This window comes from Macrobrachium nipponense, chromosome 6 (assembly GCF_015104395.2).
Source record: "Macrobrachium nipponense isolate FS-2020 chromosome 6, ASM1510439v2, whole genome shotgun sequence".
Taxonomy (NCBI): domain Eukaryota; kingdom Metazoa; phylum Arthropoda; class Malacostraca; order Decapoda; family Palaemonidae; genus Macrobrachium; species Macrobrachium nipponense.
In genome coordinates this window covers 118,754,963-118,768,207 of record NC_061108.1, presented here as the reverse complement: position 1 = coordinate 118,768,207, position 13,245 = coordinate 118,754,963, and the positions used below count along the sequence as shown (strand labels likewise).

Sequence of the window (13,245 nt, the reverse complement as noted above, 5' to 3'; positions counted from 1 at the left end):
AATTGGACCGACTGCATTGTAGGAGGAATGTTTGAAATTTTGCAGAAAAGAATCTCTACCAAATCAACATAACTTAATCCGGTTTAATAATTTTGTTTTGTACCTTTATAATTCTTTTTATCTCATAATTATAAGCTAACTGTGTGGTGGTAGCAAGCTCAAGGGTCACGTGGACTTATAAGTTCTGCCTCCTATTCTATTCCTTTTTACAAGGTCTACAGAATATACTCTGCAGACCTTGCCTTTTCAAAATGCAGCTTGTCTTCATTTAATGGGAAAAAATGTACCACTTTCTTACGAGGTACATCTTGCTTTAGTCAGGTATGTCGATCAAAACTATATTTTCCATTAGCTTGAACTAATCCCCAAGAAATGACAAATTAAACAAAAGTCTTACCTGGTGATGCAAAAGACGGCGGAGATTGAAGCCGATAATTCCTTTATTATCTTCATAAAGCCTCAGAGGGGAGACCTTATCCACCTGCCACCACTGAAAACACAGGAATGGTCATTTACATAATATTTTTTTCAATTTAAATTTTTCTTGTACTGGGGATAACACAAGGAAAAACAAAGACAATGATCATTGCCCCATTCCAACTGCAATTGCTGAGTGATGGATGAAACTATGTGCATAAAACCTCAATAGCAATGGTGCTAGGCATATACATAACATACTTATCAGCAGGGCATCGAACCTCTCTACATTGTCCTATTCACCTTTATTTTGAATGCACTCTCGTCCCTGTTGGATAATATGTTATGGCTCATCTTTATTAGTACCTAGCCTGCTCCACCTATCTAGCACTTCCTATATCTTCCTCTCAATAGAATTACATTCTGTTGTCTACATGAACAAACCATCTCAAAACACTACTTCATCATTCCACCTATACTTTCTGTTCTCAATCCTTCTCCTTATACACATCACACTACACTAACAATTCAGCCCAACAACTTCAGTCATTTTGTCTTTATTTGCTTTGCACATCCACACTTTCAACCTTTTCTTACATTCCAACCTTGGTTTTCAGGTACACTAATAATTCTAGTCCAGAACTTTCGCGCAATTTCAACAACATTCCTGGTTCCATCAGTTGAACGACTGACCTCTTCACTTAACCTCCAGTCATTTGCTATGTTTACTCTCAAATGTCTGGATGAACCAGCGTCTCTCATTCTTCCATCATCCATTGTTAAAATTCTTTGTTCCATCTTCCAAGTTTCCTTTTAGCCCCATAACCTAAAATTCAACTTTTACTCCCAACTTTCTCTCAGTAGCAAACATATTCAGAATCTTACTTGTTTCTTGGTTGCTCGTTACTATCCCCAGTCAGTACTGTAGTATCTGTGAACGTAAACCAATTCACATCTAATTCGTAGTTTTTTTTCAGTTTCGCATCTGTATCTAATATCATCTTTCTCTCTTCTCCCTTCATTTCATCCATGGCGACATTAAACATCCCTGGAACACTACGCTTGGTTTCATTTTTCTATACTCTTATGACCTGTCACCCTTTCAGAGACGAGTCTATCACATCCCTCGAGGTAATCCCTGTTAATTCTCTTTTCCTTAATTAATTAATTAATTTATCTATTTCACTACTTCCTGGCATGGAATAGATACGGTATTTGGTTGCACATGCGACTGGTAGCTCTGCTTACTTCCCAAAAACACAAATCGAAAAGAAAAAAAAACAGGTAAGACGAATTTTAATGAAAATTATATTTTCTTTTTACTTACTTACCGATTTAACCACATTTAAAATGCTCTTCGTCTCTCCAGTTATAATATTGGATGAGCCTGTGGAGAGAAAAAAACACTTTCTATGAAAAACTGATTAGAAAAGAAACTGAAAAAAACTAGAATCACATTAGAAATAACCTTTCACATTGTAGCTGGGAACTATTGAGAATTATTGTTATTTTAACAGAGGTTTCATCAACATAGTTATGGAGAGTTACTGTAACATGGCTGAAGGGCGCTCCTTTAATATAGTTAAGTGGTTCGCTAATTCCTATGTGGTTTTATCTATTTTATATTTCCTTTTTTAATTAAAGTTTTCTCGTGTAGGATTTTTTGTTAAGTCCGTTCTTCTTCTTTCTGTTTCCTCAACATTAATTACTATATCGAAGCAAGGACATTTCATTTGTTGAAATTCTTCCAGGTTTAATTGCAGTTATATGGAATCTTCTGGTAAATGATCAAATGAATATATTGTATTAATATATAGATATATCTATTGATTTAAAAGAACAACTTTCTTCTTCCTTCTCATTCCTTCTGTCCATTCATTATCTAAAGATGGGAATTTTATTCTTTGTTATCTTGCCTAACAAGGTCATAGCATTTTGTCTCGTACATGAAAATATGTAAACATTATGAATTAAACAACTACGACTGATACAACTGTTAATAACAATATCTCCTGGAGTTCCAATATCATTTGCCAGCCAAAGGACACCACCCACCGAACAGGATATATCTCCCTAGAGGCTTCAGCAGAGCGTATCCTTTGTTGCATTCCTCTCCTCCTTGGCAGTCGAAGACGACATCCACTCCCTCCGGACAAACCCTTGCAAGAAGACAGAAACACGACGATAAATAATGACGTTCCGATGCAACTCTAATGTGTCTCCTATTCTCTGAAGAAACGGCAGTGAGAGACAATACTGTTTTCCCAACAAAAGACAGCGGTCGTTGGAAAGAACCCCAGTGACCGCTTTCTTTTGTTACGATAACCGCTGGACTTTTTTCACCTTTTATCACTTCGTACCTATATTTGGAGGGCGTCCCCTCGGCACTCAATTGGTCCAACGGGAGTGTGCATCTTTGTTTTTTTGCTTTTGTTTTTTTTAAACATAATCTTTGTTTGTCTGTTAGACTTTATCTTTGTTTGTCTGTTTTGTCTGTTAGACTATATCTTTGTTTGTCTCTTAAACCTTAGCTTTGTCTGTATGTTAGACATAACCTTTGTTTTTCTGTTAGACATAATCTTTGTCTCTCGCTTAGACCTAACGATATTCTTGCATGTCTTAGAACAAAACATATCTCCAGTTACAGGGCATTTAAAAATGAAACATATTTCTGATGCATTTAAGAATGAAGGTCTCTTTTTTTTTTTTTTTTTTTTGTAGCTTGTTTTTATATCTGAAAATCGTTAATAGAGTGTACAAGGTTGCGTATACGGCTATTTAGAAGTCAGACGAACATCCTATTTCTCATTCCCTTTGTTTAAATGAAGGGCCACGCGGGTGTCGACAGGAGGTCCTCCAAAATTAACACGGAAGAAGGTAATGAACATTGCATTGCGCGCAAATGTCGAGTGAATAATTCTATGGGGATATAGAATATTGAATGAGGCGATGACGAAGTTAAGAGAGAAGAACAAGGAAGTCTGGGAGGTAAGGAGATGATGAAGTCAAAGGAGGGACAGAGAGACCGAGAGCACGTAAGATGAAGGTTTCTAATATACGCTTCTGAAAAGAATGAAAGAATTTCTCAGGGTTACAATATGTCTGTACAGAGATGACTGAACTTAGTGTCAGCTGGAGCCTAGATAGGTAGTCCCAGTGATCTAAGGGTCAAAATACGGCTTAAAACTTAGGGCGTGGCTGAGAGCTTACAATAGGAAGTCCCGTGACAGAAAAATCTTAGGGTAAAATTGGTTATCCCTGTTCCCTGTACAGGAAAAGATGACTGCACTTAGCTCAGGCCTGACCCTAGGATTAGTGGTTCAGTGACAAAGATCTTGGGTTAAAAATGTGTAAAAAATCTGTCTGTACAGAGATGACTGAAACTTAGCATCAGCTTGGAACCTAGATAAGTGGGTCCCAGTGACAGTGACAGGATTTTTTTTCATTTTGGGTTAAAACTTTGGGTTGGTGGTAAAAATGTCTGTACAGAGATGACTGAACTTAGCATCAGCTGGAACCTAGATAGGTAGTCCCAGTGACAGGATCTTTGGGTTAAAATGTGGTTAAAATATGTCTGTACAGAGATGACTGAACTTAGCATCAGCTGGAACCTAGATAGGTGGTCCCAGTGACATGGATACTTTGGGTTAAAAATGTGGTTAAAACATGTACTGCACGGAGAGGAGGACTGAACGTTAGCATCAGCTGGAACCTAGATAGGTGGGTCCCAGTGACAGGATCTTTTGGGTTAAAATGTGGTTAAAAATTGTTGTTACAGAAGCGAACGAACTTAGATTTCAGCGGAAACCCTAGAATATTGGTGGACCCAGTTGGACAGGATCTTTGGGTTAAAAGTGGTTAAAATGTGTCTGTACAGAGATGACTGAAACTTTGAGCGGCAGGCTGCGAACTTAAAAGATTTAAAAGGTGGTCCTCGGGAACAGGATCTTGGGTTAAAATGGTGGTTAAAATGATAGTTTCTGTACAGAGATGGAACCTGGAAACCCTTGCATCAAAAAGGCTTTGGAAACCTAAGAATTAGGGTGGTCACCCAGGACAGGATCTTTGGGTTAAAATGTGGTTAAAATGTGTCTGTACAGAGATAACTGAACTTAGCATCAGCTGGAACCTAGATAGGTAGTCCCAGTGATAGGATCTTTGGCATAAAATGTGGTTAAAATATGTCTGTACAGAGATGACTGAACTTAGCGTCAGCTGGAACCTAGATAGGTAGTCCCAGTGACAGGATCTTAGGGTTAAAATGTGGTTAAAATATGTTTGTACAGAGATGACTGAACTTAGCGTCAGATAGGTAGTCCCAGTGACAGGATCTTTGGGTTAACATGTGGTTAAAATGTGTCTGTATAGAGATGACTGAACTTAGCGTCAGCTGGAACCTAGATAGGTGGTCCCAGTGACAGGATCTTAGGGTTAAAATGTGGTTAAAATGTGTCTGTATAGAGATAACTGAACTTAGCGTCAGCTGGACCCTAGATAGGTGGTCCCAGTGACAGGATCTTAGGGTTAAAATGTGGTTAAAATGTGTCTGTACAGAGATGACTGAACTTAGTGTCAGCTGGAACATAGATAGGTGGTCCCAGTGACAGGATTTTAGGGTTAAAATGTGGTTAAAATATGTCTGTACAGAGATAACTGAACTTAGCATCAGCTGGAACCTAGATAGGTGGTCCCAGTGACAGTGACAGGATCTTAGGGTTAAAATGTGGTTAAAATGTGTCTGTACAGAGATGACTGAACTTAGCGTCAGCTGGAACCTAGATAGGTGGTCCCAGTGACAGGCTCTTAGGGTTAAAATGTGGTTAAAATATGTCTGTACAGAGATGACTGAACTTAGCTTCAGCTGGAACATAGATAGGTGGTCCCAGTGACAGGATCGTAGGGTTAAAATGTGGTTAAAATATGTCTGTATAGAGATGACTGAACTTAGCATCAGCTGGAACCTAGAGAGGTGGTCCCAGTGACAGTGACAGGATCTTAGGGTTAAAATGTGGTTAAAATGTGTCTGTATATAGATAACTGAACTTAGCGTCAACTGGAGCCTAGATTGATGGTCCCAGTGATCTAAGGATCTTACGGTTAAAATGTGTCTGTAAAGAGATGACTTTACTTAGCATTAGCTAGAGCCTAGATTGGTGGTCCCAGTCAAGATTCTATATACCTTGGTCCCATTGACAGTATCTTAGGGTTAAAATATGGTTAAAATATGTCTGTACAGAGATGACTGAACTTAGTGTTAGCTGGAACCTAGATAGGTGGTCTCAGTGACAAGATCTTAGGGTTAAAATGTGGTTAAAAGATGGTGGAACTTAGCGTCAGCTGGAGCCTAGATAGGTGGTCCCAGTCAAGATTCTATATACCTTGGTCCCAGTGATAGGATCTTAGGGTTAAAATATGGTTAAAATATGTCTGTACAGAGATGACTGAACTTAGTGTTAGCTGGAACCTAGATAGGTGGTCTCAGTGACAGGATCTTAGGGTTAAAATGTGGTTAAAAGATGGCGGAACTTAGCGTCAGCTGAAGCCTACATAGGTGGTCCCAGTAACAGGATCATAGGGTTATAATGTGTCTGTACAGAGATGACTGAACTTAGCGTAGACATATGATGAAGGTGAAAAGTTATGATCACGAATGAAAATATGAAGTGCAACTTACTTCTTAACTTCTCCAGGGACGTCGCCACCTCGATCTATGAGATGAGTGACCGAGTCTTTGATGTCTTCGTGTTTGTTCTTGGAAGCTACCCCGAGGACGGTCACTTTCCCGATATCTTGCAGAAGGGCACAAACAGCCTGGCCCTGCAAAGAAAGATGACGATCCGGTCAGAATGAAAGAGGATTCCCGATCGCTCGTGAACAAATGCAACATTTTCCAGGCCATGTGATATGAAGATATTCTGGCTCTTTTCTCGATAGTGACCCCAAAGGGTTTTCGGGGGTCGTTATCTTGGGATAATATTTCTTGGGAGTTATTATCTTTATGATATTCATAGTGTCTTGTTTATGTTTTTATCGTAATCCCCAACTGGCTAGTACTAAACACGCCGCTAAGGTGGATACATACCGGGATAAAACCAGTCAGGGTCACTATATAGGGAATATCAGATTTTTTTTTTTTTTCATACCAAAGGTCACCACTGTTTACTTGGCATCCACTGAATGTTTCTTACAACTACGAAGATATGTTATCATAATCAATTGTTGCTTCCTATTTCTGTCACGTGGTAAGAAAAATTCCTGGTTCTAAACTAAAGACAAAATCCGAACAAAATATCAACTTCTATTCATACATTTTCCTTTAGAAAACTGTCTTTAAAACGAAAGTCCTAAATAGTCATTGCCTTGTTACCAGAGATGAAAAGACTCTTCACTTTATAATGTTTAAATTCAAGGGTATTCATGTGTTCGCGCTGAATGAATCAAACCCATTTATCTATGCTGAAAGAAATGGCAACTATTTATGCGCTCAGATAATAAAATCAATCTTGCAAATAGTATTTCTAAGAAATAAATTCTCTTTACTTGTCTCCTGAATAGAATGTGCTTTTCTTTACCTCTCTTTTAATAAGACTCGCGCCTGCCCCCCAACCCCCGCCCTTTATCCCTGAATGAATGACTGATTTTAAATTATCTGGCTCAGAAACTTCAAAAGTAGTTTAACGCTGAATGCAAGACGAGACCTTCCTTTACAGACGAGTAAAACGCAAACTATCAGTGTAATACTAAATCAAACACAACTTGTCCTTGGAGAGAAAGACACTGTGATTTGACTTGAACGCTATCTGCCGTGTTTTCCCTTAAGTAAAGGAATATTTTGAACGAACGGAACCTTCCTTTTATCATTGTCCGTTAAATGCGTTCCATTCATACTTTTATTCTGTCACATTACAATTGCTTATTCATTCATACTCATGAAAAACAGGAAAACGACAAGCAAAATTCTACTTAACATCTTGTCCAAATGCGGTAAACAGAAACAAAGAAATGGAAATTTTAGTAAAAACTAAAATCCTATACAGAAATAAATAGAAATAAGAAAACACGCAAATGAAGGAAGTTGTACAGAGCCTGTGGCACAAAACAAGGTTCGTCAACATATGGCAAAAGGCTGCTTACTTTTGAATCTCGGGTAAACCCGCAGCCGCAAATGATTTCTTTCCTGGTTGAAAAAAGAAACCAGTTTTTTTCCTTTTTTTGTGTGTAACAGAAAGAACGTGCCCGCATCCAATTCCTGCAAGTTGAAACGCACCTTCGTTTTACCATCCCTAGACGAACCGGTCCTTTATTCAGCTTCTGCTGAATAAGAACATTTCACCAGGTAAAAAAAAAAGAAAAAAAAGGGGCTTTAATGAGACTACCGAACTCCAGAGATCCTGTTGCTCGTTTGTAAATTTACCGAAAGTTTTTAATCGCCCGAGGAATATAAAGAACTTCTATTGTCGATGAAGTGAGATAAATGAACGGGGGAAGTTAATAACCGGCCTTCAAAGGGTTGTAGTGATAACCGCCACTCCACGCTACTCTTATCAGTAATCGATAGCCTTCATTTTTTATGTGCGTCCTTCAGACCACTGACAGATAGGATGCAGGAGAGTTGATTACTGCCACGTGTGAGTTTTTATACGCTTATGCCGGCCAAAACTCTGGACAAATGAGGAGAGGTGAATATAAGGTTACAACGTTAAAGGCTTCCAAAATCACCAAGGGTTACTAAAACTTACAACATATATTATCAACCTAATACCAGAGGCAATGGGTAATAATGAGGAATGAATGCCGAAGAAGAAACCTCATTAACCTTGACAATACTAGCGCGCACAAGCAACGCGCCAATTCAACTTATACAGTCTTTAAAGCTGATGATTAGCGATACCTTACCATTATACTTCTTGTAAAATTCAAAGCTATTTACATGCAGTAACTTCCGATGTTTTCCAGTTTAATGAACTGCAAAACGCAGCCAGTTAGAGGAAGGGATAGGCAAGCATACTAAAAATAGGGCGGTGCTTTTGTCAGGTTGTAGGCGCATGCACGTCCGCTACACAAACATACAAACGCTTGGCTGGAACTTCTTGGACCAGCTCTGTAAATCGTTTTCGAAAGAAACTTGCTGAGAACAAGGCTAACATCTTGAGCCTCACTTTATCAGCTTCGGACTGATACTGTGGTGTACCCACCCAGTGGTGCAACTTGGACACTGCTGCCCATAAGAGGAGCAAATAATTTCGGATACAGATCAACTGGTATGGGATGCAGGAAAAGAAAGTGATGATGAGCATGTGGTTTGCATTACCCTTTGCCTGTTCTGATATTGGAAAAAAATTCAGGGAATAAATAGAATATGAAGCCTTGGTATTTTGAATGTTCATGGGCATGACGCAGAATAGAATAACTGCATCACAGATGATTTGTTTACGGTTTACATAGGTGAAAAGGAGGAACTGAGTCAGGAGGATTATATGGTCGTGTGAAAGGGTATAGATTTGCCCAACTGATGACTTCAAGGGTAGGACTGTTACAATTTGGCAGAAATTGTAACAATCAATATATATTAAGACGATGGAAAATAATATGTACATATTTTTTATGAGACTAAGTTGAGTCAGACTAGGTTTAGAAAACATGAAAGGATGGGTGTGCTAGGTGAAATGAATGTAAAAGTAGTTGACAGAAATGTGATGTTGGTAGGTTTGCATTTGTAAAAGAAAAAAATGGGTGGCTTTTCTTGATAAAATTCTCCAGTAAACCAAGTCTGTGCGATAAACACATAAAGTATACCAGTGTCAGCATTCCAACTCAAAATACAGAAATCATATAAGAAAATGAAACTAAAAAGTATATCTTACTATAAGCGCGAATTTCAGTAAACTTGCAAATACCACTTCCTAATCATCGTAGGAAGTAGATCGCGACCGTCATCCTAGCATGCAATTTGAGCAAAGAAGCTTACGAAAAATAGCGATGACGCTGCAAAAAGGGAAGAAACGAGATCCGCAGTCCAAGAAATTTCACAAAAAGAAGAAGAAAAAAAAAACTCTTGGTCACTAACCACAGCGCCGCCAGCCGAGTGGAGGAGCACCGTGTGGCCTGGTGCTACGTTAGCAAGGTCGTGGACTAGAAGATAAGCCACCGTATAGCTCAGGGTGACTGCAGCGGCTTCCTGGAATTAAAAGGAAACGAAAATTAGAATATTTCGGCAACATTAACTTTTAGGTTTCATTCTAACATTCTCCCTACATTAACTTTTAGCTTTCGTTATAATATTCTCCCAACATTAACTTTTAGCTTTCGTTATAATATTCTCCCAACGTTAACTTTTAGCTTTCGTTATAATATTCTCCCAACATTAACTTGTAGCTTTCGTTATAATATTCTCCCAACATTAACTTGTAGCTTTTATTATAACAGTCTCCCAACATTAACTTTTATGCTTCATTATAACAGTCCCCAAACATTAACTTTTAGCTTTCATTACAACATTCTCCCGACATTAACTTTTAGCTTTCATTATGACCTTCTCCCAACATTAACTTTTAACTTTCATTATAACATTCTCCCTACATTAACTTTCAGCTTTCATTAACTTTCAGCTTTCATTATAACATTCTCCCAACATTAACTTTTAGCTTTCATTATAACATTCTCCCAGCATTAACTTTTAGCTTTCATTATAACATTCTCCGAACATTAACTTTTGACTTTCATTATAACATTCTCCCAACATTAACTTTTGGCTTTCATTATAACATTCTCCCAACATTAACTTTTAGGTTTCATTCTAACATTCTCCCAACATTAACTTGTAGGTTTCATTCTAACATTCTCCCAACATTAACTTTTAGGAGTCATTATAACTTTCTCCCAACTGCTCCCTGAAATTAAAAATAAACAAAAATTTGAATATTTAGACGAAATTATCTTTGAAGTCTCATTATAACCTTTTCTTTTGACTTTATGAGATTTAGTCTGTCAGGCTAAGCACTGGGTCACTCTCGGCCAGTCAGCCTAGGCTTCAGACAATGAAAAGAGAAATTAGAGTGGTTGGACAGCAAGATAAAGAAATCTAGAAAGTATATAAAGGAGAGGAAGTACATCGATTTAAAAAAAGAAAAAAAAATAGAGGTAATGGAAGTCAAGTAAAAGGCTAAAAAGTTGGTGCAGTTGTGGACCAAAGGAAGACGTGTTTAAACTCTGATGGCGAGATCATTTTGGTGCAAGATGATAAAAATCTAAGATACTTTGATGCTTTACTGAGGAAACAAACCAATAAGTTAGCTAAAAGTAGATATTCGTGATTACACTTACAAAACTACGATTATCATTACTCACTGGAGCAATTAGACCAATCAGAACTTTACATTGGATTTTACTCAAAATGTGCAATGTTTCTTAGCATGGGTGGGATGTTACAGCCTACACTTATTGACAACATTTGTTTCCTACAAGGAAGGCCTTTGAAAATATGAAACTTAAAAATAGCAGGTACAGAAAAAATCCTTAAAGCATAAAAGATACTTTTGCAAAAAGAATACAAGAAGAGATTAACCATCAAATGCTAAGAGAGAGAGAGAGAGAGAGAGAGAGAGAGAGAGAGAGAGAGAGAGGAGGCTCATAAAATCTGATGGTTTAAAATGAAAGGGGAGAGAGAGAGAGAGAGAGAGAGAGAGAGAGAGAGAGAGAGAGAGAGGATATCTATTGGTAGGTGTATGTGTTAGAGAGAGAGAGAGAGGCTTATAAAATCCGGTGGTTTAAAATGACAGGAGAAAGAGAGAGTGAGAAGGTTTATCGGTAGGTGTATGGGTATGCATATGTATATGAGAGAGAGAGAGAGAGAGAGAGAGAGAGAGAGAGAGAGAGAGAGAGAGAGAGAGAGAGAGAGAGAGAATCTCATCAGTCACGACGGCAGGAATGACACTAAAAACTCCCAATATACGAAAAGAAAATTTTACAAAACATAAACACGAGAATTCGCGGAATGGGACGGACGAAAGATCGTAGAAATCTAGAATATCCAGTTCTGGGGATTTTTGCCGAATCCCGAAAGCGGATAGGATCTAAGCTGATAGATCCTTGAGGGAAGGAAGTCTGGGGATCTCAAAAAAAAGTGTAAATGTTTCCCGTAAAATGGAAATGTTTGTATAGGAGCTTCTGCACTCTTTCCTTTCTTTAGTTTTCCCTAGCTCTTACAATATTCCGATTGTAATAATTCATAAGAAAAAGCGTAGAGAGAGAGAGAGAGAGAGAGAGAGAGAGAGAGAGAGAGAGAGAGAGAGAGAGAGACGAGAGACAGGAGAGAGAGAGTAAGGCCGGTAGTAAGAAAACTGGAGAGAAGAGGAAATTTATAGGCCGGTTATGTAGAGAGAGAGAGAGAGAGAGAGAGAGAGAGAGAGAGAGAGAGAGAGAGAGAGAGAGAGAGAGGTTCAAGTAAACCTGGTATTTAAGAAAAAAGGAGAGTGAGAGATAGAGTGAGATGAAATTTATCAACAGGTTTTAGTAATCATGTTTACGTTTGCATGTATATGTGTTTGAGAGAGAGAGAGAGAGAGAGAGAGAGAGAGAGAGAGAGAGAGAGAGAGAGAGAGAATAATTCATTTACCTGTAACGGCATTGTTTCTGGTAGAGGGTACACATACTTGGCGTTCACAGGAACCAACTCTGCCCATGCCCGGTGGTCGGGCAGGCCGACAACTCGGTCCCCGACCTAAAAATAGACAATTATCATCGAAACGAATAAGGTCAGATGAGATGTAATTGGAAAGTATTTATCTAATTAAATCAACCATTACATTATTCAACCCTTTATCAAACCATTATTTTATTTGCTCCCCTTTAGCCTATTTTTTTCAGATTTGAATAAACATTGTATTAACAGTATCTTCATGAAAACTGCGTGGAGTTATTGTCTTCTAACTGTATGACTAATGTCTATCTCGCGTTACGTTAAAATACGGTACCATGCGCAAAAGAGACATATATAATATTTTTTTATTTTATAACTGTTTTTAATATTTTATAACTGTTTTATTTATACTTGCACTCACCTTGAAGTTCTCGACATCGTCTGCCACGGCTTCAATCACCCCAGCGCATTCGAATCCTAAGATGAAGGGCGTCTTCGGGGGTGACTCCGTCACCCCTTGCCTGACCATCACATCTTGGAAGCTGACTCCACTAAAATAAAAAAAAAAAAAATAGAAATAAACAAATTTACATCTTGGAAGCTGACTCCACTAAAATAAAAAAAGATAGAAATAAACAAATTCACATCTTGGAAGCTGACTCCACTAAAATAAAAAGAGATAAAAAAAAAACAAATTTACATTTAGATACGAAATCCGATACGTGTCTGACCACTTACTTTATGGATATACATTTTTGGTGAGAGAAACGCTTAATGCCAAGCGCGCGCAATCCAGTGTAGTGTCTGTTTTTACTCAAGAACTCTTGGTAAAATTCAACAGTTTCTTTTAGTATTTTCAACACATTTACACTTGGTATATGGCGTATATATAAACATGTGTAACAAAAATTAAAGACAGAAATCATTTTTAAATCCGAGGCCCCAGCCCATATGCAACTATGCTGCTTCAACATTTCCATACATTTAACTGGTTTTCAGTCCCTCAGTAAACATTTCACAATTGGCCCTTTGTTTAAATTTCTGTATTGGAGCTATCGATTTTCATGTATCTGTCTAATTTCCCTCCCAGTTTCGTTCTCCCTAAGATAATCTCATAACCTTCTAGAGACAAGTTTTCACTCATTCTTGTTTGGCTTTGTTTTCCTTAATTCCTGTAAGTCCCTTATAAA

At 38.0% G+C, this 13,245-nt stretch overlaps 1 protein-coding gene across 1 annotated transcript in view; it reads right to left on the bottom strand.

Annotated features, from left to right (window-relative positions):
- The window catches only part of LOC135216054 (synaptic vesicle membrane protein VAT-1 homolog-like), a 33,477-nt gene that overhangs the window by 4,626 nt on the left and 15,606 nt on the right, over nucleotides 1–13,245 (bottom strand). Inside the window, exons 2-8 of the mRNA XM_064251027.1 lie at nucleotides 12,477–12,606; nucleotides 12,032–12,136; nucleotides 9,485–9,595; nucleotides 6,092–6,234; nucleotides 2,473–2,576; nucleotides 1,749–1,804; nucleotides 398–490 (exon numbers count right to left, since the gene is read on the bottom strand). Of these exons, the coding sequence (XP_064107097.1) occupies nucleotides 398–490; nucleotides 1,749–1,804; nucleotides 2,473–2,576; nucleotides 6,092–6,234; nucleotides 9,485–9,595; nucleotides 12,032–12,136; nucleotides 12,477–12,606 (742 nt within the window). The remainder of the gene's footprint in view (nucleotides 1–397; nucleotides 491–1,748; nucleotides 1,805–2,472; nucleotides 2,577–6,091; nucleotides 6,235–9,484; nucleotides 9,596–12,031; nucleotides 12,137–12,476; nucleotides 12,607–13,245) is intronic.